Source organism: Columba livia, chromosome 6, assembly GCF_036013475.1.
Source record: "Columba livia isolate bColLiv1 breed racing homer chromosome 6, bColLiv1.pat.W.v2, whole genome shotgun sequence".
Taxonomy (NCBI): domain Eukaryota; kingdom Metazoa; phylum Chordata; class Aves; order Columbiformes; family Columbidae; genus Columba; species Columba livia.
The window spans coordinates 538,668-563,919 of record NC_088607.1 but is presented as its reverse complement, the minus strand read 5'-3'; the positions used below and the strand labels follow the sequence as shown (position 1 = coordinate 563,919).

General features: G+C 55.9%; 1 protein-coding gene across 5 annotated transcripts in view; it reads left to right on the top strand.

Annotated features, from left to right (window-relative positions):
• Positions 1-25,252, top strand: part of INPP5A (inositol polyphosphate-5-phosphatase A) — a 205,682-nt gene that overhangs the window by 81,016 nt on the left and 99,414 nt on the right. For all 5 annotated transcript variants that reach the window (XM_065066616.1, XM_065066614.1, XM_065066617.1 and 2 more), the window contains one exon: positions 24,161-24,224. In XM_065066616.1, coding sequence (XP_064922688.1) covers positions 24,161-24,224 — 64 coding nt within the window. The remainder of the gene's footprint in view (positions 1-24,160; positions 24,225-25,252) is intronic.

The following is a 25,252-nucleotide window of genomic DNA, read 5'->3' as shown; positions in this document are numbered from 1 at the left end:
CCTCCCGTGGCACCGCGGCAGCAGGCTGAGCCGGCTCAAGCGTTTCCCTGTCACCCTGGACACGATGTAATTTCTCCTCAATCCCTTGTGCAAATAATGACATTTGAATCGAGCATTAACAGGCTTAATTACTTTAAAATTGTCATTTTAATTTACACTGATATAGTATTGATCATACAAGCAGAGATTAAGCTGTTCAGTGGAGCGGATGATGGGGAATTAAACATTAAAGGGTCCTCGTGGGGCTGAGAGGCCGCCCAGCAGTGCCAGAAGAGGAATGATATTTCTCCGTAATGAACTGGCGGCATGCAGGGACATGAATCTTTGCCCTACTGGAAAAAGGGAAATAATGGGGTTTGGGAAGCATTTGCAGGTTATTCATTCGCTGCCATGCACCAATTCTCCAGTGATTCATCCACCTCACCAACATTTATTTATCTAGCAAATTCAGGAGCGCTGACCTTTCTGCTAAGTACATTTAAATAGGACGGAGAGAAATATTTCAGGTGTAACTTTTTACAAATGTTAGTTATTGTTTCTCATTTCTGACTAATATTAAGCAGTTATTCAATCTGCCCTGCGTACTTGTGCCCGGCCGCGCACTTCATAAAAAGCTGCAGGTATTGCGGGATTCGATGAGCTCCTCGAAGTCCTTGACCTCACTTAGGTACAGGCTCATCTGCTTTCCTAAACCCGAATTAAAGTTAATTTAAAGCAAGCCGGCACAAGTTTATGTGGAGGATTTTACAGCGTGTACTCGTGAAATGACGGCTGATGTTGTGAAAGCTCCAACCCCAGCTGGTGCTGCTGGTGTGTCGTGAGCTCGAGACGGCCGCGCCGTCCCCAACGGCCGCGCCGTCCCCAACGGCCGCGGGCCTGGCTCCTCATCCCGGTGACGTGGATTCGTGTGAGGATTTGTTTGAAATGTCATTAGGAAACCACATGCTTCGTTGTTTAAAAATTGAAAATTAAATGGGGGTGCTAAATTATACAAAATCGAGGTCATGTTTCATATATGGCAAGCTCATTTTTTCCTGTGTTGAACGAGCAGGCTTGTGTTCCTCTGTGCCTCCCGTTTCGGTTTTGTGAGGGAGAACCAGAAGCCATCGTGTGACAAAGCAGGACCCAGGTGAGCAGAGCACCCGCGGTCCTTACGGGTCAGTGTCTCCTTTCTGGAAATGGACATCTTCCCGTAGGGCCGGTCACAGCCCCCTGGCTTCAGGTGTCAGACGTTATTCTGTTGGTAAATATAGGAATTCCTGAGGAAATCCCGTGAAGTCGGTAGCATCCGTGGGTTTATTAATGTAACTTTCTTAGGAGGTCATTTCCCTCCCGTGTAACAAAGTGAATGTTTCTGAAGGTAAGGAAGGTGATGCAGTGTGGGAGGTTCAGTTTTCCTGTTACTCATGTATTTGCGCACTTGAAGCAGGAAAGTGCATTCATTACAAATGTAACCTATTGGCAGATATAAAGGCATAGTTTTAGAATTCTGAAATACATAGAAGTGATTTGTTGGGTTTTTGTTTGTTTTTTTTAAAAAAGCGTGATTTGAAAGCTAGGGAAGAATGCTGTTTGTGGTCAGGAAGGGTGTTCTGGTGGGTTTTGCGTGGGGCGGTTCCGGTGCGGGTGTTCCCATGCAGCCGTGGGCACGGGCTCGTTTGCTGCTCGTTCTCCTGCGGGTTCGGCTCATACGGGTCTGGTGGGTTTTGTCTGTAGACATCACTGTCCTCGTGGAGTTCTTGATTTGCCAGGTACTTCTGTGACCGGAGTCCTTCCCTGGGAAGGGGCTGTTGAGCTGCGCAGATCAAAGTGCCACTGTGCATCGTGTGCCACGCTGTGCCCTGTGTCACCGCAGAGCGTGTCCCGTGTCGCCCCGGGCACGGGGCTGCCTGGCACGCTGTCCCCCGCCCGGTGACACGGGGCCGGCCCGGGAGGCGCCTGGGCAGCGGTTCTGTGCAGGAGGCAGGAGCGGCGGAGTGGGCCGAGCGGGGAGGAGGGGGACGCAGCCCCCAGGAGAACTGCAGGAGCCTGGCACATCTGGGTTTGTTCAGACAAGATGTCCCTGCACGGCGCAGGGACAGGTGGACTGACGCATATGAGCCTGTACAGAAAAGCTACACTATGTTTCAGATGTTTTCGGGATAATTTATATTTCCCATATAAGCTATCTGTAGAGGATAACATATAAATGATACCCTTGGAGAACAAAGAAATACATTGAATCATATTTTCAGCTGTGTACATTTGATCGCAAGTACTTACATTGTGTGCAGTATAAGCATGGTGTGACATACAGCCCCATACATTCTAACATGGCTGACAATTGCTGTGCTTTGCACACACATGGAGGACGTGATGCGGCCGCTCCCCATTCTCCTGGGCTCGGTTAACGTCCCATTTCCCGGGCACCGGGAAGAAGCGCGGTTCCCCGTCCCACCCGCACTCGGGTTCCGTGTGTCCTGTGAGCGGCTCCTGCCCAGTGACACCGGGTGTCTGAGCCTGGAGAGGGACAGGAGACCCCCACCCATGCTGTGGCTGATGGGTCTGAGCACACGGCGCTGGGGCTGATGGAGTTCCTGCGGCCGTGGGCGTGCGCGCAGACACGGTGTGTACACAGTGGTGCCCGGCTCTGCACAGACACGGTGTGTATGCAGACACGGTGTGTACACGGTGGTGCCCGGCTCTGCACAGACACGGTGTGTATGCAGACACGGTGTGTACATGGTGGTGCGCAGCTCTGCACAGACACGGTGTGTATGCAGACACGATGTACACGGTGGTGCCCGGCTCTGCACAGACACGGTGTGTATGCAGACACGGTGTGTACACGGTGGTGCCCAGCTCTGCACAGACACGGTGTGCATGCAGACACGGTGTGTACGCGGGGGTGCCCGGCTCTGCACAGACACGGTGTGCATGCAGACACGGTGTGTACGCGGTGGTGCCCGGCTCTGCACAGACACGGTGTGCATGCAGACACGGTGTGTACGCGGGGGTGCCCGGCTCTGCACAGACACGGTGTGCATGCAGACACGGTGTGCACGGGGGTGCCCAGTGGCTCCCTGGCTGGACGGCGTGTTTCTGTGTAAGGAGGTAACAATCTCCAGCTCTGCAGTCGGCTAATGTATCACTGCAGACACTGATATAGACATCTGAAATATAATTAAATGGCAGGAACGCTCTATTTGTCTAAACAAGACAAAGCACAGAATGGGTTCATTTGACTTGAAACAAGTAATTAGCATAACCCTTCTGGATGCTTGTTTTATCATTTGCAATATAGTAAAAGATTGATTATCGTCCTGTACCTTTTGAATTTCATTAATAGAATTGTTTTGTCCACTTGATTAATATGTTGCCTCAACCCCAGAATAATCAGATTAAACTAGGTTGCCTTGCTCCTTTTGACTTGTGACATCCCTGTTTCCACACACTAACTTCTCACTTCGGCCCCATGTAAATTGGTCTCCGGTGCATTTTGTCATCTTGAATGCGTTTCAGCGCATTCCATTCTGGCACGTCTCCTAACGGTGTGCGGTGGGTGTTGTGCGGTGGGTGTTGCGCGGTGGGTGTTGTGCTGTTGCGTGTGTTTTATAGGCTAGTGAGCGAGTGCCTTTGAAGAGCGGGGAATGGAAGCGGGTGATGTCGCTACCGCCCTTTGACTGATCAGCCATCTGGTATCCATGTATGTTAGTCTTTCAGGTATTTTAGGTATTGTTTCACCTTGGGGGTCTCCAATTTTGAATATGTGAGCCATTAAGGGTGTGTTTTAATTATTGTCTTATTTTGTAAGCCAATCTAATTACACAAAAGACTAATCCTTGCTCTTCTCAGGAGTTAACGTTAAAGGTTTTCAGCTGGGTAGTAGTGGTTAACACTCACAGGTTTGTGACCCATCAGCTGTCGGGTGCATTAGATCAGTGACATCCCACCAGCCAGCAGGTTTTGTTGTGCTGGAATGGACTGCTCTGTTGAAAGGAACCTTTCTTTTTGTTGAATGTGTGTATGTTAAGCTGTTTAGGAGTAAAGCCTGTGTATCGGATCTTCCCTGAGAGCAGAGGCGCTAACAGAGGCGCAGGACGGGGACAGGCGGCCCACAGGGACAGCAGCCGTGTCACCGTGCTCAGAGGGACCCGGGTGTCGCAGAAATCTGGGGTGAAAGCTGCAGTTGGGGTCTGAGGGTCATTGTCGGTGCGGCACAGAAGAGCTGCCGGGCGGGAACGCCGTGTTGTTTCTGTGCCTTACCTGGCTTGCATTGCTTTCTGTTTTCTCAAGAAAGGAGGGTTTACCGCTTGATTAGGTAAATTTAGACTTGGTAAAAAATAGCTAAGGCAGTAGAGACCAGTAAGGGTGCCACATATGTTCTGTTCCTCTGACTGAGAAACCACGTAGAATGAAATGCTGTTTGGGCTTCGTTGCAATTTCCAGGTTGTGTGTTGCAGGACAGTGGGGACCTGTGTGACCACTGGTGCAGCGCTGCATGTTTCAGTGCTCAGAGGGGGCACAAAGTGCTTTGGCTGTGCTCGGGGTCGGGTACGTGCTGCAGCGGTCCTGGCTGTCGCCGTTCGGCAGCCTCCTGCAGGCCCGCAGCGCTGCTGTGACCGCGCCCCCGCCGTGGCACTCGTTTGCGCTGCCTCGGTGCCTGGCGGCCATCGGCCGAGCGCCCGGCTGCTCCCGCCGCGCAGACCCGCAGTGGGGCCGCCGCACCGGGAGCAGGGGCTGAGCTGGCGCGGGGCTGGCACTGGTGGCTGGTGCAGGGCTGGCACGGGGCTGGCGCAGAGCTGGCGCAGGGCTGGCACCGGTGGCTGGCGCAGGGCTGGCACCGCCCCGCGGCACCGCGGGTTTCCCTGGCTGTGCCGAGGGGCAGCGCGGCGCTCAGCACCCAGCGCACCCCCACCGCTGGCCTTTGCCAAGGCTGACCAGGGCTCTGTGGCAAAGAAGTCAGGTTTCAGCATATGCTTTTTACATTTCTGATTGCTGAGCAGAACTCACCTCGCTCCCCTTCAGAATCTCGTGGCAACGCTTCCCGTGGGAGGGACCACTCCTTGTGATAAAAGACAGTTTGGGTCTTTCCCCACAGACATCTTGCTATGTGAAAGCGATGTGCACTGCATGTAGAGTTTATATACACACACACGCATGAAGAAATGTAAAAAATACATGAGCATTCACAATTTCTTAGCAACAAAATGTGAATGAAGAATAAACTTGTGTTCCAGGATCAAGATTTAAGTTTGTGTCTACCTGGGTCGGCGTTTGAGGTTACCAGAGCGCTTGAGTCGTTGAACTCTGAGGCTGCATTCATCACGGCTTCCTAGACTAATACAAATTCCTTCCCATTAAGTCAATAAGCGTGGTTACATCAGACAGCAGTTCTGTCTAGAAACGAAGATTAATGTCCATCATAAAAGTGACATGAAGAGACAACTTGTTTGATTTATACGGACTATTTTTGTCTTCTCAGTTTTAAAGTAAAATTCAAGTTATTACTCCTACCAATACACAGGTTTTCTTTCTCCTGCTGTTACTAAAGCATTCCCTTCAAAGGGCGGCCTCTGTGCTAAGGGTGCAGAGGAGCCCTGCCCGCAGCGCTGCAGCTCCGGCGGCTCTGAGCCCTGCAGGCCCTGCGCCTGCACCTGTCTTCACTGTTTAGCAGCTCAAAGCTAGAAAATAATGGTGATACGGTGATGCTGGCAAGGCCAAAACTAGGATTTGAGCAAGGCAGGGGTGTCAGACTAGGGAATTAAGCCAACTTAAGCTCACCTACCATATGCTGGTTTGGGGTGATGCGGGAGTGTCAGCGTTTGGTTGGACTCGGGGCCCGGTCCCTGTGCCGTGTGGGGTTTCCGGGCGGCCCGGCCGTCACCGTGCTTGAGGACGCCCGAGCACAGGCGGAGCACCTGCACGTGTGCAGAATGGACCACATCATTGGAGTTTTCAAAATCAATTAAAGCTTTCTCGTAATTGTCCGCGGACACTGCGTGCTCGGGCTGAGTGACAGCAGGGAATCTGTAAACCGTTTAGGTTCGTTGTTGGCCATCCCTTAGAATTGATTGTCCCTTAATTAACTTATATCTATCATGCATGTAATGTGATTCCCGGTAAAAATTACAGAATTTTAATTGAAATTGAAAAGTTCTGAAAGGTACAAGTACAAATAACGTGTATTGTATATGAGCACACTCCAGTTTACGTGGACTCTGAAGAGATTTTAATAACAAGGCGGGTTTTTCACATGATTTAATTTTCAAGTGACTTGACTGAGTATTTAGATTAGAAGAGTATAATTTGGTTTATTTCATAAAAGCTTTACCTCTTTATGTCTTTATTGATTTTCCAATAGCATTTAATGAGTTTCAATTCACAAAAGTTACATTAGTTAAAATACATGTTTGGATTGGTAAACGTAGCTTTATTTTGGAAACAAGAGCGCTTGAACAGAGTGCTGAGCGTGGTTTAGAAGTGATGATCAGGAAGGGTTGCTCCTCAAAGCGGCAGCAGTCACTCCCTTATTTACATGTAGCTATCGGGTGTAATTCCAGCATTTTCAGCAACCCTGATGCTTCGTTATGTTTGTGAAATACGCTGCACGTGGTTTAGTTTATGCTCTCGTTTTGGTTTGTGTACACTGATTTCTATTCTTTTTAACTCAGATTTCACTATTACTTTGACAAAGTAAGCTTAAATCATTGTATTATTGTTGGTTTGTTTTATATCAGTATACACCTATGGAATCAGTGCCCCCCTGCCATGGGCCTGCTGGAGCCGCCCGGGACCCTGCCGTGGGCCCGGCCGCCGCAGCGACAGCCCGCAGCCCGGCCACGGCAGCACGGCTGGGCCCAACCGCTGCCCCGCGGCACTGCCGGCTGCCCCGCGGCGCTGCCGGCTGCCCCACAGCACTGCCGGCTGCCCCGCAGCACTGCCGGCTGCCCCACAGCACTGCCGGCTGCCCCACAGCACTGCCGGCTGCCCCGCGGCACTGCCGGCTGTCCCGCGGCGCTGGCTGCCCCACAGCACTGCCGGCTGCCCCGCAGCACTGCCGGCTGCCCCACGGCACTGGCTGCCCCACAGCACTGCCGGCTGCCCCGCAGCACTGCCGGCTGCCCCACGGCACTGGCTGCCCCACAGCACTGCCGGCTGCCCCGCAGCACTGCCGGCTGCCCCACGGCACTGGCTGCCCCGCAGCACTGCCGGCTGCCCCGCGGTGCCGGCTGCCCCACGGCACTGGCTGCCCCGCAGCACTGCCGGCTGCCCCGCGGCGCTGGCTGCCCCACAGCACTGCCGGCTGCCCCGCGGCGCTGGCTGCCCCACAGCACTGCCGGCTGCCCCGCGGTGCTGGCTGCCCCGCGGCACTGCCGGCTGCCCCGCGGCACTGCCGGCTGCCCCACAGCACTGCCGGCTGCCCCACAGCACTGCCGGCTGCCCCGCGGCGCTGGCTGCCCCGCGGCTGGGGACCAGCAGCCAGTCCCTGCCCACCGCGGTGCCGTTCCGTCGCGGTCTGCAGGACCCCGGTCAGAAAGGCCGAGGTCCAGCGGCGCGTTGGCAGGGACAGATGTCATGGCAGGCTGCCGCTTCTTGCTGAATGTGGAAGGAGGATCTTCAGACGCGACTTGTTGTGCAGGGCGGTGTTCTGGTGGTTTTCACTCGGCCACACGGTTCTCTTTTCCCACGCGACACGCGGGTTTGTGCCGAGTTCTGGCTGTGGCTGGTGATGGCGTTGGCGCTGCCAGGGCGGCTCCCCTGCGCTGCAGTTGCCGTTAGCGGGCGATGGGTTGGCAGCCACGTTACACTCTGATCGTGGCCTTGCTTAGACAGGCCGTTGCACGGGTACCGGGTCTCTGTATCTGGGCCAAAGCAGGAGCGCAGCGTAGCGTGCATTGTTAATCCCAGCCCCGCGCTGGCTCCGGTGGATCGCCGTCAGATCGCGTTTTCCCTCCCGGCTCACGCAAGAGCGAGGATCCCGCGGTCCCGGCGTCCTCGGGGCTGACGCCCTTGCGAGGAGCTGTTCTCTCCCTCTCCCGTGTCCCTCCGGTAAGGCTGTCTGGTGACACCGCACTTCATCTTTGTTATGGTAATTTAAAATTTTAACAGGTTTATTAATCCTGCAGAATTTATTATAGTCAAACATGAGATATTATGGAGTTGCTATTGTACAAAGCATTTACCCTCGCTGTTGGAATGACTTGTCCTTTGCATTGGCAGACACAGAAACATTCATTTTGTTTCCTAATTAGGAGAGCTGCAATCAGGAACCATGACAGGGTTCAGCTCCTCAGTGTACAGCATGCCAGGTTCCATAGAGCAGGCTTTATGAAATTCTCTTTAATTCAGGAACAGAATATCATTAACTTTGTAAGTGGATGAATACAATGGACAAGCAATTTAATTAACTTCTAACATTGGATGTTGGACAGGAGACAAAATGAAATTATGCACATATTTCTTATGCAGGCAGTCAACCTTGAAAGGGGCTTGATTGTGATGGGTCAGACAGGGGGACAGCTTTGTCCAATTATTTGATGTTTAGTCCTAGAATATGAAATTTGAAATTTGGTACTTTGTAAATCAATCATCTCTTATTTTGAGGCACTTACAAAGGTTCTTTGAGATACAAAACAACCGCCGGTGACTGTGACACGCTAAATACCGCCTTTTACCACATGGTACTTTCCTCTTTGGAGATGAGCTGTGCAGTACTAAGTGAAATGGGCATTAATGCCTCCTCATAAAATAGGATTTCCCATCTTGGGGGTATTATGTAAGAATATATCAATGAAATACTAAATTGATTTAAAGTTTTTTAAATTAAAATTATTTAGAGTGAAGTGAATGTGGTAAGAGTCATCAAAATGAAGCTTTTTTTTTTTTTTTTTGATAAAAATATGGTAAAATGTTAAATAGCCAGCAGTGTCTCCCATCTGATGAGAAGCCATCCCAGTTGCTGTAGCATTGCCCGGTCGGGAGCTGGTCCTGGGCTGTGCGGGCGCAGTGCAGCCCTGTTCCGAATCAGTCCCTGTGCTGCCCGCAGAGCGCCCTGTGCGGATGGAGCTCAGCGCTGTCCTAACCCGCAGGATCCCGCAGAGCGTCCTGTGCGGATGGAGCTCAGCGCTGTCCTAACCCGCAGGATCCCGCAGAGCGCCCTGTGCGGATGGAGCTCAGCGCTGTCCTAACCCGCAGGATCCCGCAGAGCGCCCTGTGCGGATGGAGCTCAGCGCTGTCCTAACCCGCAGGATCCCGCAGAGCATCCTGTGCGGATGGAGCTCAGCGCTGTCCTAACCCGCAGGATCCCGCAGAGCGCCCTGTGCGGATGGAGCTCAGCGCTGTCCTAACCCGCAGGATCCCGCAGAGCATCCTGTGCGGATGGAGCTCAGCGCTGTCCTAACCCGCAGGATCCCGCAGAGCGCCCTGTGCGGATGGAGCTCAGCGCTGTCCTAACCCGCAGGATCCCGCAGAGCATCCTGTGCGGATGGAGCTCAGCGCTGTCCTAACCCGCAGGATCCCGCAGAGCGCCCTGTGCGGATGGAGCTCAGCGCTGTCCTAACCCGCAGGATCCCGCAGAGCATCCTGTGCGGATGGAGCTCAGCGCTGTCCTAACCTGCAGGATCCCGCAGAGCGCCCCTGTGCGGATGGAGCTCAGCGCTGTCCTAACCTGCAGGATCCCGCAGAGCGCCCTGTGCGGATGGAGCTCAGCGCTGTCCTAACCCGCAGGATCCCGCAGAGCGCCCTGTGCGGATGGAGCTCAGCGCTGTCCTAACCCGCAGGATCCCGCAGAGCGCCCTGTGCGGATGGAGCTCAGCGCCGTCCTAACCCGCAGGATCCCACAAAGCGCCCCTGTGCGGATGGAGCTCAGCGCTGTCCTAACCCGCAGGATCCCACAAAGCGCCCCTGTGCTGCCCGCAGAGGCCGCGCGGGGCCAGCGGCAGAGCGGCCACTGGCGTGCAGGAGCAGAGAGGCCGGCAGGAGCTGGCCTGGCCTCGCTGGGCCCACGGGCCTCTGCCAGGCTTTGCTGCAGCACCAGGCAGGGCTTTGCCAGGCTTTGCTGCAGCACCAGGCAGGGCTTTGCCAGGCTTTGCTGCAGCACCAGGCAGGGCTTTGCCAGGCTTTGCTGCAGCACCAGGCAGGGCTTTGCCCTCGCAGCACCTCCCTTCTGCCCTCACAGGCCAGGGAATGTCCCCAGAAGGATGGTCCATGTACTTGGTCTCTTCATGGTTATCAGATACCTGGAACTAGTCCAGATTAGTTTCTGTTCAGTCTGCATCTGCTTCGTCCTGTGTCCAGGTTGCTCTCAGTGTAAACGGCTCTCTGCGTTCGCTGGCGCTGCGCCTCTGTGGTTTATCTGCAGCTCTCCTTCGGCTGGCTGTGGTCAGCCTGTCCATCACTTGTGGCGTGACGGGATCCTCTCTGATCCTGAGGGCCCTTTTTCAGCGTGGTCAGACCTGTGACGTGGGACACAGAACCGTTGCTGTGTTCCAGACGATGCCCGTCACCGGCTGCGCGGCCGCCCCGGTGCCGCTGCGCGCGGCTGTGCCTCCCGTGCCGTGCCAGGGGTTCGCGGCGGCCCCGCGCTGTCTGTGCTGCGGGCACAGGAGGACATGGCAATAGGGAATACGTTCCGCTACTTTGGTCCCTGTTGTTGTAGGTTATACTCATCAAATGATTACAAAAATAGATGTGAAATAGGATATAGAATATAGCTTGCTTCCTGGAAAACAATACTCTGCACCTTGGTGTTATTTTCTGCAATCTGAGTCTTGAGCTCAGTTTCTCTTGGTTCTTGAACTGTTACCAATATCCACTGGTTGAATCTAGCTCTTTGTACAATATTTTGAGCTCTGTATATTAAGAACTTGTAACTGCCTGGGGGACATTTTTGCTCTTCGCGAGGTTTAACACTGAAGTAACCGTTAAGCATTTAACCGCGTATCTCTTCTTAGGTACACTTGTGCTCATTCTGTCTGCTTACGGATAATAATTAGATTGCATTTTCTCCTCCTGAGGAGGCAGCGGGTGTCCGTGCAGGGCTCGGCGGTGCTCGGGTCTGTCCGTGCAGGGCTCGGCTGTGCTCGGGTCTGTCCGTGGCAGGGCTCGGGTCTGTCCGTGGCAGGGCTCGGGTCTGTCCGTGGCAGGGCTCGGCGGTGCTCGGCTCTGCTCGGGTCTGTCCGTGGCAGGGCTCGGCGGTGCTCGGGTCTGTCCGTGCAGGGCTCGGCGGTGCTCGGGTCTGTCCGTGCAGGGCTCGGCGGTGCTCGGGTCTGTCCGTGGCAGGGCTCGGCGGTGCTCGGGTCTGTCCGTGCAGGGCTCGGCGGTGCTCGGCTCTGCTCGGGTCTGTCCGTGGCAGGGCTCGGGTCTGTCCGTGGCAGGGCTCGGGTCTGTCCGTGCAGGGCTCGGCGGTGCTCGGCTCTGCTCGGGTCTGTCCGTGCAGGGCTCGGCGGTGCTCGGGTCTGTCCGTGCAGGGCTCGGCGGTGCTCGGCTCTGCTCGGGTCTGTCCGTGGCGGGGCAGAGCCGCGCGGATTCCCCCCGCGCCGCTCCGCGCAGCCGCCCGCGCTGGTGCCGAGCCCGCTCCGAGGCTCCTACCGTGACTGGGACCTCGGAGTGCTTGTGTACGAGAAACGCTAAATAACAGCGTGATTAATGGCATTGCGACCGTTCTGCTCCGAGTTCGGGAATATTGATAAGTGCCCCTTTATTTTTAACTGTCCAGTATACGTACATTTCCATTTTCGTTGGCTCCTTGTTCTGTCGGTAATCTTCGTTTTAAGAAAAAGAACCTCTCTGTGATTTTCTTTATTCAATAATTTTGTAATTGGAACGTTAAATCTCTGGGAAAGGTGTCAGTATCAAACTATGAATATTCTTTGTTAATGTGGTAGCGTACATACGGATTGTTCATTTACTTACCAGACACATTCATACATAGCTCAGATTTTTTTATTATTTTTTTCTTCTTAAATTAACTAGTCACAAAGAATGTGTTAAAATGGAGTATGATTTTTATAAGGAGAAGGCAGTAGGGTGGATCGTGGTAGCTGAAGATCCCTCGTTCGAAGGGCTGTTCTATCCTGAAGGCGCGCTGCCGGCGGCGGCTGTTAGCCAGGCGGCCTCGCCGGGCTGCCCGTACACACGGGGCCTGCAAGCACCGTAGTTTTAATGACGGTTTCTTGATTAAGCATCTAAATGACCTGGGATTGTAGCTGTCTTGGAATTTTGAAACAGTTACTGCATTCTGCCATGGGGACAGCTCTCAACCTTTAGAGAAACCTCAGCAGTTACGCCCATGTGAAAATCTCTAAGTCTTGGTAATGAGTCCAGCGGTAAAAAGTAGAAGCTATAAAACTGTACATAGACACTCATGGATCAGTCGTTTCCTGCGCTACCTTTAGTTCAGCTATTAAAAAACTCCACACATCCCCCTAATTTATTTTTTAATGATTTGGATTGTTTTACTGGTAAGTTTATAGTGGCTGTTCCTGTTGCTAGCTCCGCTGGTATTGGCGTCACGCTGGAGAGCAGCGTTCTGAGGAAGCGGGAGAGGAGCGAGGGCGCAGTGCGAGGTGTCGCATTGTCTGGTGCTGCTGAACTGCAACAGGAAAGACCGCGGCCTTAAAAGGAGCTGAGCGTGGTTAGAAATGACCAGGCGTGTTCTGTCGGCCCACTGGAGCTGGGAACGGGGCAGCGAGGGGTGATCCGGCCGGCGCAGCGCGAGGGGTGATCCGGCCGGCGCAGCGCGAGGGGTGATCCGGCCGGCACAGCGCAGGATGATCCGGCCGGCGCAGCGCAGGATGATCCGGCCGGCGCAGCGCAGGATGATCCGGCCGGCGCAGCGCGAGGGGTGATCCGGCCGGCGCAGCGCGAGGGGTGATCTGGCCGGCACAGCGCAGGATGATCCAGCCGGCACAGCGCGGGGTGATCCGGCCGGCACAGCACGAGGGGTGATCCGGCCGGCGCAGCACGGGGTGATCCGGCCGGCGCAGCGTGAGGGGTGATCCGGCCGGCGCAGCGCGAGGGGTGATCCGGCCGGCTCAGCACAGGATGATCCGGCCGGCACAGCACGAGGGGTGATCCGGCCGGCGCAGCGCGAGGGGTGATCCGGCCGGCTCAGCACAGGATGATCCGGCCGGCGCAGCGCGAGGGGTGATCCGGCCGGCACAGCACGAGGGGTGATCCGGCCGGCTCAGCACAGGATGATCCGGCCGGCGCAGCGCGAGGGGTGATCCGGCCGGCACAGCACAGGATGATCCGGCCGGCACAGCGCGGGGTGATCCCGCCGGCGCAGCGCGGTCAGCTGCGCAGCAGTACGGCCAGAGTCAGCTCCATAAAATATATAGACTGCAAACAAGTTAGAACTTTAAAGTCCAACCCAGCATGTGGAGATTAACGTAGAAATGCAGAAGAATCTTTGCAGGTGGTGTAATTAATACAGCAAGCGGGCGATGAGGCTTTGGGCAGCGCAGCGCGGTCAGATCTGTGCCAGCGCGGCTGCGGGTCCCCTCGTGCAGCACGTGTACGGTTCATGGTGGCACACATCACATCGGTCTGGTTTTGTGGGGTGAGAGTCTTCAGTACCAGTCCTGTCAGTGGTTTTGCTCAAGTGAACAATCCAATTTGCTTTAACGAGAGTATCCCGTGTAACTAGGCAGGCATTTTTAATAGAGCCCGAGTTACAGTCCAGCGAGAGAGCTTTTCGAGTTTGTCATTGAATATTTGGAGCCCAGTCCCTTTTACACTTTATTAAAGGTGTAATTATTCAAATACTCTTGAAATTAACCTGATAACCTGTATTTGAGATACGAGGCCAGGAAAACAGTGCGTAATTGTTTGGAATGGCCGGGCTGGGGCTCTGGCTGCCTGCGCGTCAGCTGGATGGGGAAGCAATAGCAGTTTAATTGTATGTACTCGAGCTGATAAGTCCAATTCAGGAGATGATAAATTGCTGGACACCTAATTTGTTTGCAAATAAAAAGTGATAGACTGTTTTATAATGAGTTAATTTGTTTTTTTAACCTTGAATGAATAATAGACGTTTAGTGTTAATTTAGCTGTATGGGATCAAGTAGCCTATGAACAGAGTTGACAAGCATATACTTTAGCATCACTTATTATTGGTAGTTACTTTGTTGGTCGCTATTTCTGCGCGTTAGAGCCAGTCTGCCCTTGCTTCGTGCGCTTTCTTCATTCCTTGGGAAGTGACAGTTGTATCAAAATTGACTATTTCGCGGCAGACTTGGGTCAGCTGTTTTCACAGTGTTTCTGACCTGCAACACAAATCCAAGGCAGCCTGTGGCTTGTTTCCCGGCAGAGCTCTAGAGCTGGTTTGCCATTGCTGTCCCCGTGACACTGTCCCCATGGCAGTGTCCCCGTGGCAGTGTCCCCGTGGCACTGTCCCCACACACGGGTGCAGCGCTGAGCGGGCACAGCCAGGGGCCAGGAGTGGGACCGGGGAGTGGGCCCGGACACAGAGCAGGGCCATGCGCGGTGCAGGGCCCGGACACAGAGCAGGGCCATGCGCGGTGCAGGCCGGGCACAGAGCGGTCCCAGGCGCGGTGCAGGCCGGGCACAGAGCGGTCCCAGGCGCGGTGCAGGCCGGGCACAGAGCGGTCCCAGGCGCGGTGCAGTGCCGGACACAGAGCGGTCCCAGGCGCGGTGCAGGCCGGGCACAGAGCGGTCGCAGGCGCGGTGCAGGCCGGGCACAGAGCGGTCCCATGCACGGTGCAGTGCCGGACACAGAGCGGTCCCAGGCGCGGTGCAGGGCCGGGCACAGAGCGGTCCCATGCATGGTGCAGGCCAGGCACAGAGCGGTCCCAGGCGCGGTGCAGGGCCGGGCACAGAGCGGTCCCAGGCGCGGTGCAGGGCCCGGGCACAGAGCGGTCCCAGGCACGGTGCAGGGCCGGGCACAGAGCGGTCCCAGGCGCGGTGCAGGGTGGGCACAGAGCGGGGCCATGCACGGTGCAGGCCGGGCACAGAGCGGTCCCAGGCGCGGTGCAGGGCCGGGCACAGAGCGGTCCCAGGCGCGGTGCAGGGCCGGGCACAGAGCGGTCCCAGGCGCGGTGCAGGGCCGGACACAGAGCGGTCCCAGGCGCGGTGCAAGGCCGGACACAGAGCGGGGCCAGGCGCGGTGCAGGGCCGGACACAGAGCGGTCCCAGGCGCGGTGCAGGGCCGGGCACAGAGCGGTCCCAGGCACGGTGCAGGCCGGGCACAGAGCGGTCCCAGGCGCGGTGCAGGCCGGGCACAGAGCGGTCCCAGGCACGGTGCAGGCCGGGCACAGAGCGGTCCCAGGCGCGGTGCAGGCCCGGGCACAGAGCGGTCCCAGGCGCGGTGCAGGGCCGGGCACAGAGCGGTCCCATGCACGGTGCAGGCCGGGCACAGAGCGGTCCCAGGCACGGTGCAGGCCGGGCACAGAGCGGTCCCAGGCGCGGTGCAGGCCGGGCACAGAGCGGTCCCAGGCACGGTGCAGGCCGGGCACAGAGCGGTCCCAGGCGCGGTGCAGGCCCGGGCACAGAGCGGTCCCAGGCGCGGTGCAGGGCCGGGCACAGAGCGGTCCCAGGCACGGTGCAGGCCGGGCACAGAGCGGTCCCAGGCGCGGTGCAGGGCCGGGCACAGAGCGGTCCCAGGCACGGTGCAGGGCCGGGCACAGAGCGGTCCCAGGCGCGGTGCAGGGCCGGGCACAGAGCGGTCCCAGGCGCGGTGCAGGCCCGGACACAGAGCGGTCGCAGGCGCGGTGCAGGGCCGGACACAGAGCGGTCGCAGGCACGGTGCAGGGCCCGGACACAGAGCGGTCCCAGGCGCGGTGCAGGGCCGGGCACAGAGCGGTCCCAGGCGCGGTGCAGGGCCGGGCACAGAGCGGGGCCAGGCACGGTGCAGACCCGGGCACAGAGCGGTCCCAGGCGCGGTGCAGGGCCGGGCACAGAGCGGTCCCAGGCGCGGTGCAGGCCGGGCACAGAGCGGTCCCAGGCGCGGTGCAGGCCGGGCACAGAGCGGTCCCAGGCGCGGTGCAGGGCCCGGACACAGAGCGGTCCCAGGCGCGGTGCAGGGCCGGGCACAGAGCGGTCCCAGGCGCGGTGCAGGGCCCGGGCACAGAGTGGTCGCAGGCGCGGTGCAGGGCCGGGCACAGAGCGGTCCCATGCACGGTGCAGGCCGGGCACAGAGCGGGGCCAGGTGCGGTGCAGGGCCGGGCACAGAGCGGGGCCAGGCACAGAGCGGGGCCAGGTGCGGTGCAGGGCCGGGCACAGAGCGGGGCCAGGCGCGGTGCAGGGCCGGGCACAGAGCGGGGCCAGGCGCGGTGCAGGGCCGGGCACAGAGCGGTCCCAGGCGCGGTGCAGGGCCGGGCACAGAGCGGGGCCAGGCGCGGTGCAGGGCCGGGCACAGAGCGGTCCCAGGCGCGGTGCAGACCCGGGCACAGAGCGGTCCCAGGCGCGGTGCAGGGTGGGCACAGAGCGGTCCCATGCACGGTGCAGGGCCGGGCACAGAGCGGGGCCAGGCGCGGTGTGTCCGATGGGGCGGCCGCGGGCAGGTGGCGGGTACCCGGAGGGCCTGAGCTGTTTCCCATCTCGGATTTTGCTGTTTGAAGTCTCTTAAAGTTCATTGCGACATAACTGGCCCAGATAAGGTGTGCCCGTATCGCACCCGATAACAGCGCTTTATGTGCCATGATTGTCTTCCTGTCTGGAGCTGCTGCAAGTTCTCGTTTGCCGTGTTTCCCGTGACTGAAATGTGGCAACTAATAGAGTGCATTTTACTAATGGGAAACGAATAGGTGCTCTTGGAGTTGGGGTTTATAAATACGTAGCGTGCGTTTTCGCTGGCAGCGAGCGGTGCCCGCGGCGCTGGCGCGGCCCCGGCCTGGCTGCCGATAAGGGCTTCCTGACACACCGCGATCCGACACCGCCGTGCCCCTGATAAATGGATTCCCTGAACCGTGCTGATACCGCAGGTTAAACATTGCAAAACTTGGGTTGAACTTTGGCTTTAAATATTCATTAAAGCTAATTATGGATTTTACGACTACGTGAATTACAGTTTCTGTGTCATCATCAGCAATTTATTTTAAATTTATTTAAAGCAATCTTTCTATATTAACTTTATCACATTTAGTGAGGTAATGCAGTAAATGTTTACTCTCTACAGCAATTAAACTTTTATTCAGGTATTTCCTTTATGCATTAAATTTCCACAGCTGAAATGACGTACTTGAAAAAGAAATTATGCCAATTGCCTGTTAAAAAAATACATAGCTGTAAGATTTCTGTACAATCAAAGGAACAGTGTTTTCAGTAGTGTCAGATGTGTCATCCGTCAGAGCCAACTTGTTCATCTTACCATCAATTCCAGTTTTTCCAGATGAGTCTTTCCCTGTGGAATAAGGAAAGAAATGTCCGGTATCGTACTGAGTATCGTTGTGAACCCGTTTAAAAGCAGCGAACATTGAACTGCAGTCTTCTAGCAGAGAAGATACGGGGTTTTCTCCGCAGTGCTGATTTTGGGGGAGAATCAAAGCTCTCCAGTTACCCCGCGCTCAGTCCCGTGCCGCTGGGGACAGCGCCTGGGGACAGCATGCTGGGGACAGTGCCTGGGGACAGTGCCTGGGGACAGCATGCTGGGGACAGCGCCTGGGGACAGCGCCTGGAGACAGCATGCTGGGGACAGCGCCTGGGGACAGCATGCTGGGGACAGCGCCTGGGGACAGCGCCTGGAGACAGCATGCTGGGGACAGCGCCTGGGGACAGCATGCTGGGGACAGCGCCTGGGGACAGCGCCTGGGGACAGCGCCTGGGGACAGCATGCTGGGGACAGTGCCTGGGGACAGCATGCTGGGGACAGCGCCTGGGGACAGCATGCTGGGGACAGCGCCTGGGGACAGCGCCTGGGGACAGCATGCTGGGGACAGCGCCTGGGGACAGCGCCTGGGGACAGCATGCTGGGGACAGCGCCTGGGGACAGCGCCTGGGGACAGCATGCTGGGGACAGCGCCTGGGGACAGCGCCTGGGGACAGCATGCTGGGGACAGCGCCTGGGGACAGCGCCTGGGGACAGCATGCTGGGGACAGTACCTGGGGACAGCGCCTGGGGACAGCGCGCTGCGTCTGTCTGTCCTGCAGAACGGCGGGACGGCCCGGGGCCACGCGGGAAACTGTCCCCGGGCTGCCTGCAGGATTTCGTGGGCAACTCTACGTGGTTGATTTTAAGAGCTTTTAAAGCAAAGCTGTTTAGTTACAGTAGGTAGGGGAGACAGAAGGATAAGCGGCAATCACTGTTAACAGTGTTGTGCGTTTCTAAGCTACTTGGCCAAACTAAAAATTGTTATTGTTCATGACTGTCCTATCTGACTTTAAAGTTTGCTTTCTGCTCTGTTTGTTAGGGTGTATAAATATGTATATTCATGCTATTCACAGTGCTTGAACTCCTCTGTGGAGCAGAACGTGCGTGAACTGACGTGGAGGCGCAGGCAGCAGCCGGGTGGCGCTCCCCCGGTTGGAATTTTTAGGAGCTGACCTGTTTGGGGTGGTCGATGGTTTCTGCTGTGTTCCTGTGTTACGTTACTCAGATGCCGTACGTACGGATGCTGCTCTGTGTGCCGCTGCATCCTTCTCCAAAGAATGTTAAATTGTAGATAAGAAAATCAAGCAAAGGTCTATACTTCAAATTCATATCATTTACATTTATCATTAAACTGTCGTTTTATGAGAAAGAAATTGAATCGATAGAATCTCCTAAACAAAAGGACCTGAAATAAAGGGTTTTTTTACTTAGATTTCATTGTGTTCTGAGAGTGAGTTGTGACTGCACTCGGTCATTTGAACACGTTAGCATTTGTGTACAGAAGGCGATGAGGTCCGTAGCGATGCGGAAGGGGGTGGCAGCCCTGCTCTCGCTGCCGTCGCAGCTGCGCTTCCCTCCCGCGGCGCTCGGCCCCGCGGGTGCCCGGGGCTGCGCTGGGCGCCCGCTCCCAGCCCTGTGCACGACGGGCGGGCGCTCGGTGCCGCGGGTGCCCGGGGCTGCGCTGGGCGCCCGCTCCCAGCCCTGTGCACGACGGGCGGGCGCTCGGCCCCGCGGGTGCCCGGGGCTGCGCTGGGCGCCCGCTCCCAGCCCTGTGCACGACGGGCGGGCGCTCGGTGCCGCGGGTGCCCGGGGCTGCGCTGGGCGCCCGCTCCCAGCCCTGTGCACGACGGGCGGGCGCTCGGTGCCGCGGCCGCAGCTGCCGAACCAAACTCCTGCTGCAGAGCTCTTCAGGACTGCTCTGTAAAAATGCAGTTAAAGCTATCAGAAGGTAAGCAGTGAGCGAATCAGAATGCTCAGAAATGAAGTTGTACCTTGAGCACAAGTGGCAGTATTATTTTTAGTAGAATTCTGGCGTCTAAATAAAGCAGGGTTGGAGCATCTTGGTTCTTCTTGGTTTACTTATTGACCTGTTACAGAACTCATAGTCGTGCCACCTAGATTTACATTTTCTCCTGTCTGTAAAATCCTTTGTGCCTGATTTGGATAGGTCGCTATCTGCAGTTATTTATTCTAGTTAACCTAGAGGGGAGTTCTGGTGAGGATGAAGGGAAGGACGTTTCAATGGTAAAGGCACATTCTGCGGCCACGGGCCTTGAGAAACAGCAGAGTTCCCCTGACAGTGTTCAGGTGTTGTGGGTAGGTTGAACTGGCCACGTTACTGACGTAGCCCAGGATTTCCATTCCAGGATCCTGTTTTCATTCCCTTTATAATTTTTTGGACCATTTGGGATGACATTTTTCTGATACTTTTCAGATGTTTGTCAAGGCTCTGTTTCTTTCCCTCCTGGAGCCCACGTTAGCAGCTCCGATGAAGCTGTGTCCTTATAGTGAGCTCCTAAAGAGTGATACCATATGAGGAAGTGTTGTCTTCGTATGTGACATATTTTGCCTTGTGCATTGAGGAAAGAGATGGGGCAGCTGGGAAGAATTCGGCAACAGCGGGAGCAGGGAGAACGGCTCTAGAGAACACGGCTTCAGTGAACCCTCTCTTAGAATAGCTGCTGTAAAATAATCCTAATTAACTGGATTTTATAACTGAGAACTCATCCAGCTGTTTGTCCTTTCATTTTTTTGGTAACACAGATATATATCAGAATCAAGTTATTTCCATCTGGTATAATACTTATGCTGTAAGCTTCCATCTAAGCTCAGTTCTCTAAACAGATCAGCAGCTGAACCGCACCGTCCTTGCCCTCAGAAGTACTTGACTGGATTGCACTGATTGCAGTAGGATAGGAACTGCCTGTGCACGGAACGTGCCCATGCTGAGAATACAAGACGTTAGTGCGGTACACGAAGTTCTGTGATGCAGACCACCCCGTGAGACGCCTGCTCGTCCGAGTCCAGGAACCCGGGGACAGTCACCACCTCACCAGTCCCTGCGGACTGGGGTGTCCTGGGGCGTCCTGGCTGGGCCTTGGGCGTCCTGGCTGGGCCTTGGGCGTCCTGGCTGGGACTGGGGTGTCCTGGCTGGGACTGGGGCGTCCTGGCTGGGCCTTGGGCGTCCTGGCTGGGCCTTGGGCGTCCTGGCTGGGCCTTGGGCGTCCTGGCTGGGACTGGGGCGTCCTGGCTGGGCCTTGGGCGTCCTGGCTGGGCCTTGGGCGTCCTGGCTGGGACTGGGGTGTCCTGGCTGGGACTGGGGCGTCCTGGCTGGGACTGGGGCGTCCTGGCTGGGACTGGGGCGCCGTGGCTGGGACTGGAGTGTCCTGGCTGGGACTGGGGTGTCCTGGCTGGGACTGGGGTGTCCTGGCTGGGACTGGGGTGCCCCGTCCAGCCCCGCGCCCTGACCCCGGCCCAGGCCCCTGCTGTGTGTCAGGCTCGCTGTCACGTCACTTTACCGAGGAGAGCCGTGACACTGGCTCTCTCCCGCCCGTGTTCCCCTCGCTGGTGTGTCCGAGCGCTGTCCGTGCGCAGTCAGACAAGGGCGCTCTAACGCACGGCTCGCTGCCTTTCCACTGAATTCAGAGTTGTGACCGCATGCATTTTTCTTTATGTTTTTTAATTGGGGGCTTTGTAAGTGGGTTTAGGATAGTTATTTTCAAGTACAACAATTGAATTTTACCTGTAGCTTGTTTGTGATTTTAAGACTTTTATCTAGTTTTCGTTCTCTGACAAAATACACTTTTCCCTACAAAAAATCCTTTGTAAGCATGCTGCTATTTTAAAAATCCAGGGGCCAGAGCATAGTGAAAGTTTAGCCTGAGACAGCAGCGTTCTCTATTGCTGGTGACGATTCTTCCGTTCGGTAGCAGTGTTCTTATCTTACGCCAGGGTTTATTTTGTTCTGGCGGGTGTCCTGTTGCAGGACAGTGAACCGTGAGTCCTCTGCAACAGCACCTCCTGCTCTTTCCTGTCCGCCTCCTCCGTGTTATGAAGCAAAGCGAAGACCTGCAGGAGGCTGACTGGGTGCAGAGAGGTGTCCTCGTCAGTTCGGTGTGTGACGGTGTTTTCTGTTGGATGGACTCGGTCAAGGAGATGGGCAGGACCTCGTGTTTGTGCGTCTGACAAATCAGCAGATGTTTAATGTCTGGATGCGCAGCGTCTCGTACATGATGCGGCAGCCCCGAAGCACGGCACGCTCTGCCAGGAGGGCCTCTGTGCTACGGGGTGAAAGACAACGTGAAACCAGACCGTCGCTTTTGTTCGGTGTGGTGCTTCTTTTTTACTTGTCAACAAGAGTTTGCCCAGTGGTTGGCTGCTTCCCCCCAGCTTCTGTTGAGTGCATCAGATGTATTTACAGGCTTATCAAATTCTCATTCAGAATTTATACGTTGTTTCTATTCCTTTATAAAGTCTGTTTACACTACTTTTTCCTTTCTCTCTCGATTTTCCTTCGCTCTCGTTAGCTGGAAGCAAACAGTGTGTTACATGGTGGTTGGGGCGGGAGGCAAACAGGCTGGTCCCTGCAAGGAAGCTGTGTAAGCTCCAGGACAGGGGGGCATTCCCGCGGGCTGCCGTGGGAGGCTGTGGAAGCCTCTTGTGCGCAGGTTTTGGGTGCAGGTTTTTATAGAGCATTGTTTATCAGCCATCGCCTAGACGTGGAGCTTTCAAAGCCTGGCAAGTGCTCTGGTGGAGGAGCAGACCTTTGGGCGGCAGCAGGGCTGTCTTTCGTGCTGCCCCGTGTCCCAGGAGCGGTCCGGCTCACATGGCGCTGGGACGCGCGGGGTCGTGTCCGTGCCAGGCCTGGCGGGGGCCCTGCCGTGGAGAGCACGTCCCGTCAGCGCTGCCCCCGCAGCCGCCTCTGTGCCGCACGGTCTGTGCGGGTCCTCGTTCCGTTGCTCTGTTGCACGGGGCGCTGTGGCGCTGCGATGGCGCGCGGGGCCACGGGATCCCCGAGCTCTGGGCAGGGTCCCAGGGAAGGAGCAATAACGGTTGTCAGACGTGGGGAGCTCGGGGCGCGTTTCCTCGTGTCTCGCGGGAGCTGAGCGCAGACCCAGCGGGCAGGGCCGCAGCAGCCGGGCCGTGGTGCCGGTTCGGCCCGTCTGCGCCGGCACCGCGGGGCTCTATCCGTGCAGCGCGCTGCCCTGGAGTCACACACCTTCCCGCAGTCCACGAGGGACTGAGCGTTAAGATCTCAGACGTCTTCGGAAAACAGGGAGGTACTTGAGTATTTGTAAGGAAGAGCTACTAATATTTTGCTGAATATGGACGGGCTTTGGTATGCTTGTAAAACTAATGTGCTGAGCTGGAGTTTGTAAGGTTTTCTGAGTGCAGCAGAGATCACTTCTGTGTTTGCGTGCTTCGCTCTGTCAAGGACTAATCATTAGAACTGTCACTGAATTCCGTAGTTGGATTAGGTCACTGTTTTGAAAAAGATAAAGAGTAGTTGCTCAGGACTGGATCAATGAAGGAGTTACAAGTCCTGTCTAAACCCGAATTACGAACACATAGTATTTTGTTTTCAATAGTAACTCAAATTCGTCATGTGTTGTTGTGGGCACTGAACTGTTTCTGCTCAGAAGCACATCAGTTCTGCCGGTGTCAGGGACCCGCGGTGTTCACACGCTGCAGCCCCCGCTGGCGTCTGGTGCTCTGTGTCAGCAGGCGAGCAGGTTGTGGGGCCGCGGGATGGACACGCTGCCTGTCGGGTCGCTGTCCGTACTGCCCAACACAGGACAGGCACAGCCGGCCCTGTGCACAGTCAGCACCCTGTCGGGTCACTGTCTGTACTGCCCAACACTGAACAGGCACAGCCGGCCCTGTGCACAGTCAGCACCCTGTCGGGTCGCTGTCTGTACTGCCCAACACTGAACAGGCACAGCCGGCCCTGTGCACAGTCAGCACCCTGTCGGGTCACTGTCTGTACTGCCCAACACTGAACAGGCACAGCCGGCCCTGTGCACAGTCAGCACCCTGTCGGGTCACTGTCTGTACTGCCCAACACTGAACAGGCACAGCCGGCCCTGTGCACAGTCAGCACCCTGTCGGGTCACTGTCTGTACTGCCCAACACTGAACAGGCACAGCCGGCCCTGTGCACAGTCAGCACCCTGTCGGGTCACTGACCGTACTGCCCAACACAGGACAGGCACAGCCGGCCCTGTGCACAGTCAGCACCCTGTCGGGTCACTGTCCATACTGCCCAACACTGAACAGCCGGCCCTGTGCACAGTCAGCACCCTGTTGGGTCACTGTCTGTACTGCCCAACACAGGACAGGCACAGCCGGCCCTGTGCACAGTCAGCACCCTGTCGGGTGTGGGTGTCACGCCTGCTGTGCCCCCGCACGGGAGGGCGGCCAAGCCGGCGCTCAGCGGCCGGGCTGCGGCACCAGGCGCCTTCGCTTTGCTCTGGAAGTGAAGCAGAAATGGTCGGGGTGTTCTGAAGGAGTCGTGCGGGTGGGGTCGGTGCTGAGGAGGGTGCAGGTCGGTGTCGCTAATGGCACCCATCTGCCTGGGGTTTCCCAGAGCACGGCTGGTGATGGTGCCCTTGCCGTGGTCAGTCAGCCGCCGAGGATCTGCCTTATAATGCTGCAAAAGCTTCAGAGAAGCACCAAAGGAAATGAATACTATGGATCTTTAAAATGTAAAAATTAGTAATGCTATTTATTAGTAATTTCATTTCTTCTGTTTTTTTGTTCGTGGGGGTTTTTGGTTTTGTTGTAGTTGGAAAGCAGGATACTTTAGTAGGCCAAAGTAGATATTTTTATAATTCCTCATTGTTTCTTACAGGCTCTGGGAAGTTTCTACTTTCTTCATGAATCTTTGAAAAACATCTACCAGTTTGATTTTAAAGGTAAGCAAAGGAACTAGAAGTTGTTAATTGGCTTTGTACATCAAGGCAGCGTTCCTGTCGTCTTTCCTGGTGGTGCCCAGCCGTTTGCACGGTGTGCAGATTTCTGTGTAACGCGTGCGAGTCCACTGAGGGCAGACGGCACTTTTCTTGGCTTTTATAGGCCTCGTGGAAGAGGTCAATGGGCCGGGCACAGGTTGGACGCGGTGCATTAATCGTTCCCGTGCACTCGGGCCTTTGGATCCCTAGAGATCCCCGATGGTTTCAGGCGAGCTCTGAATGGCCACAGGGTTCTTCCATGTACCTCAGCTATAGGAGCCAGACCTCCAGTGTCCAGCGGTGATGGTCACTGTGCAGAGCAGCTGAGGTGGATTGATGGCGCACGTTACCCTGGAGCAGTGCCGGGCAGTACGAGGTGTCGTTGTTTTCAACCCACATTGATCCGTCAGGTTGGAGGTCTTGCTAAATCTCAGGAGTTCAAGAGTAACACTAGGCAATGCACATTAAATATTGGAAATATCATAGAAAATTATTGAATGCTTCCTGCAGTCTATAGAGAAAAGATTACATACAATTCATATTATTTCAGTTGAGAAGTGTCTGTATGTTAAATAAAAAAATTTCTGAGCTTCATTTAGCTGACTGGGCTGAACCACATTAGTTCCACATCCAGCATCCCATTAATTTGAGACGCTGTTCAAACGGTGGTAACTATGGAGAGAACTAATTGTCTTAATTATATAGATTCATTATTTTTGTTCTCAGCAGAGACAGATCCTCTCTGCTCATGTAATTGAGGGTGCAGGGTCTTCCTTCCCTGAGATATGTGAATGGGTGTTCCACGCGTACAGCAATTCCAGATTCAGCCACCATAAGTCCTCCTGTCATCATCAGTTTTGACGCTGAAGGAAAATCTCAGCTGCAATATCAGAGCCAGTTCAGAGTAGATTTTGTTTCTGAGAGACGGTACTGGAAACCTCGGTGGTGATGTGGGGGCTTGGTAGAGGTCACGTCCAGTCTGTGTCCCGAGC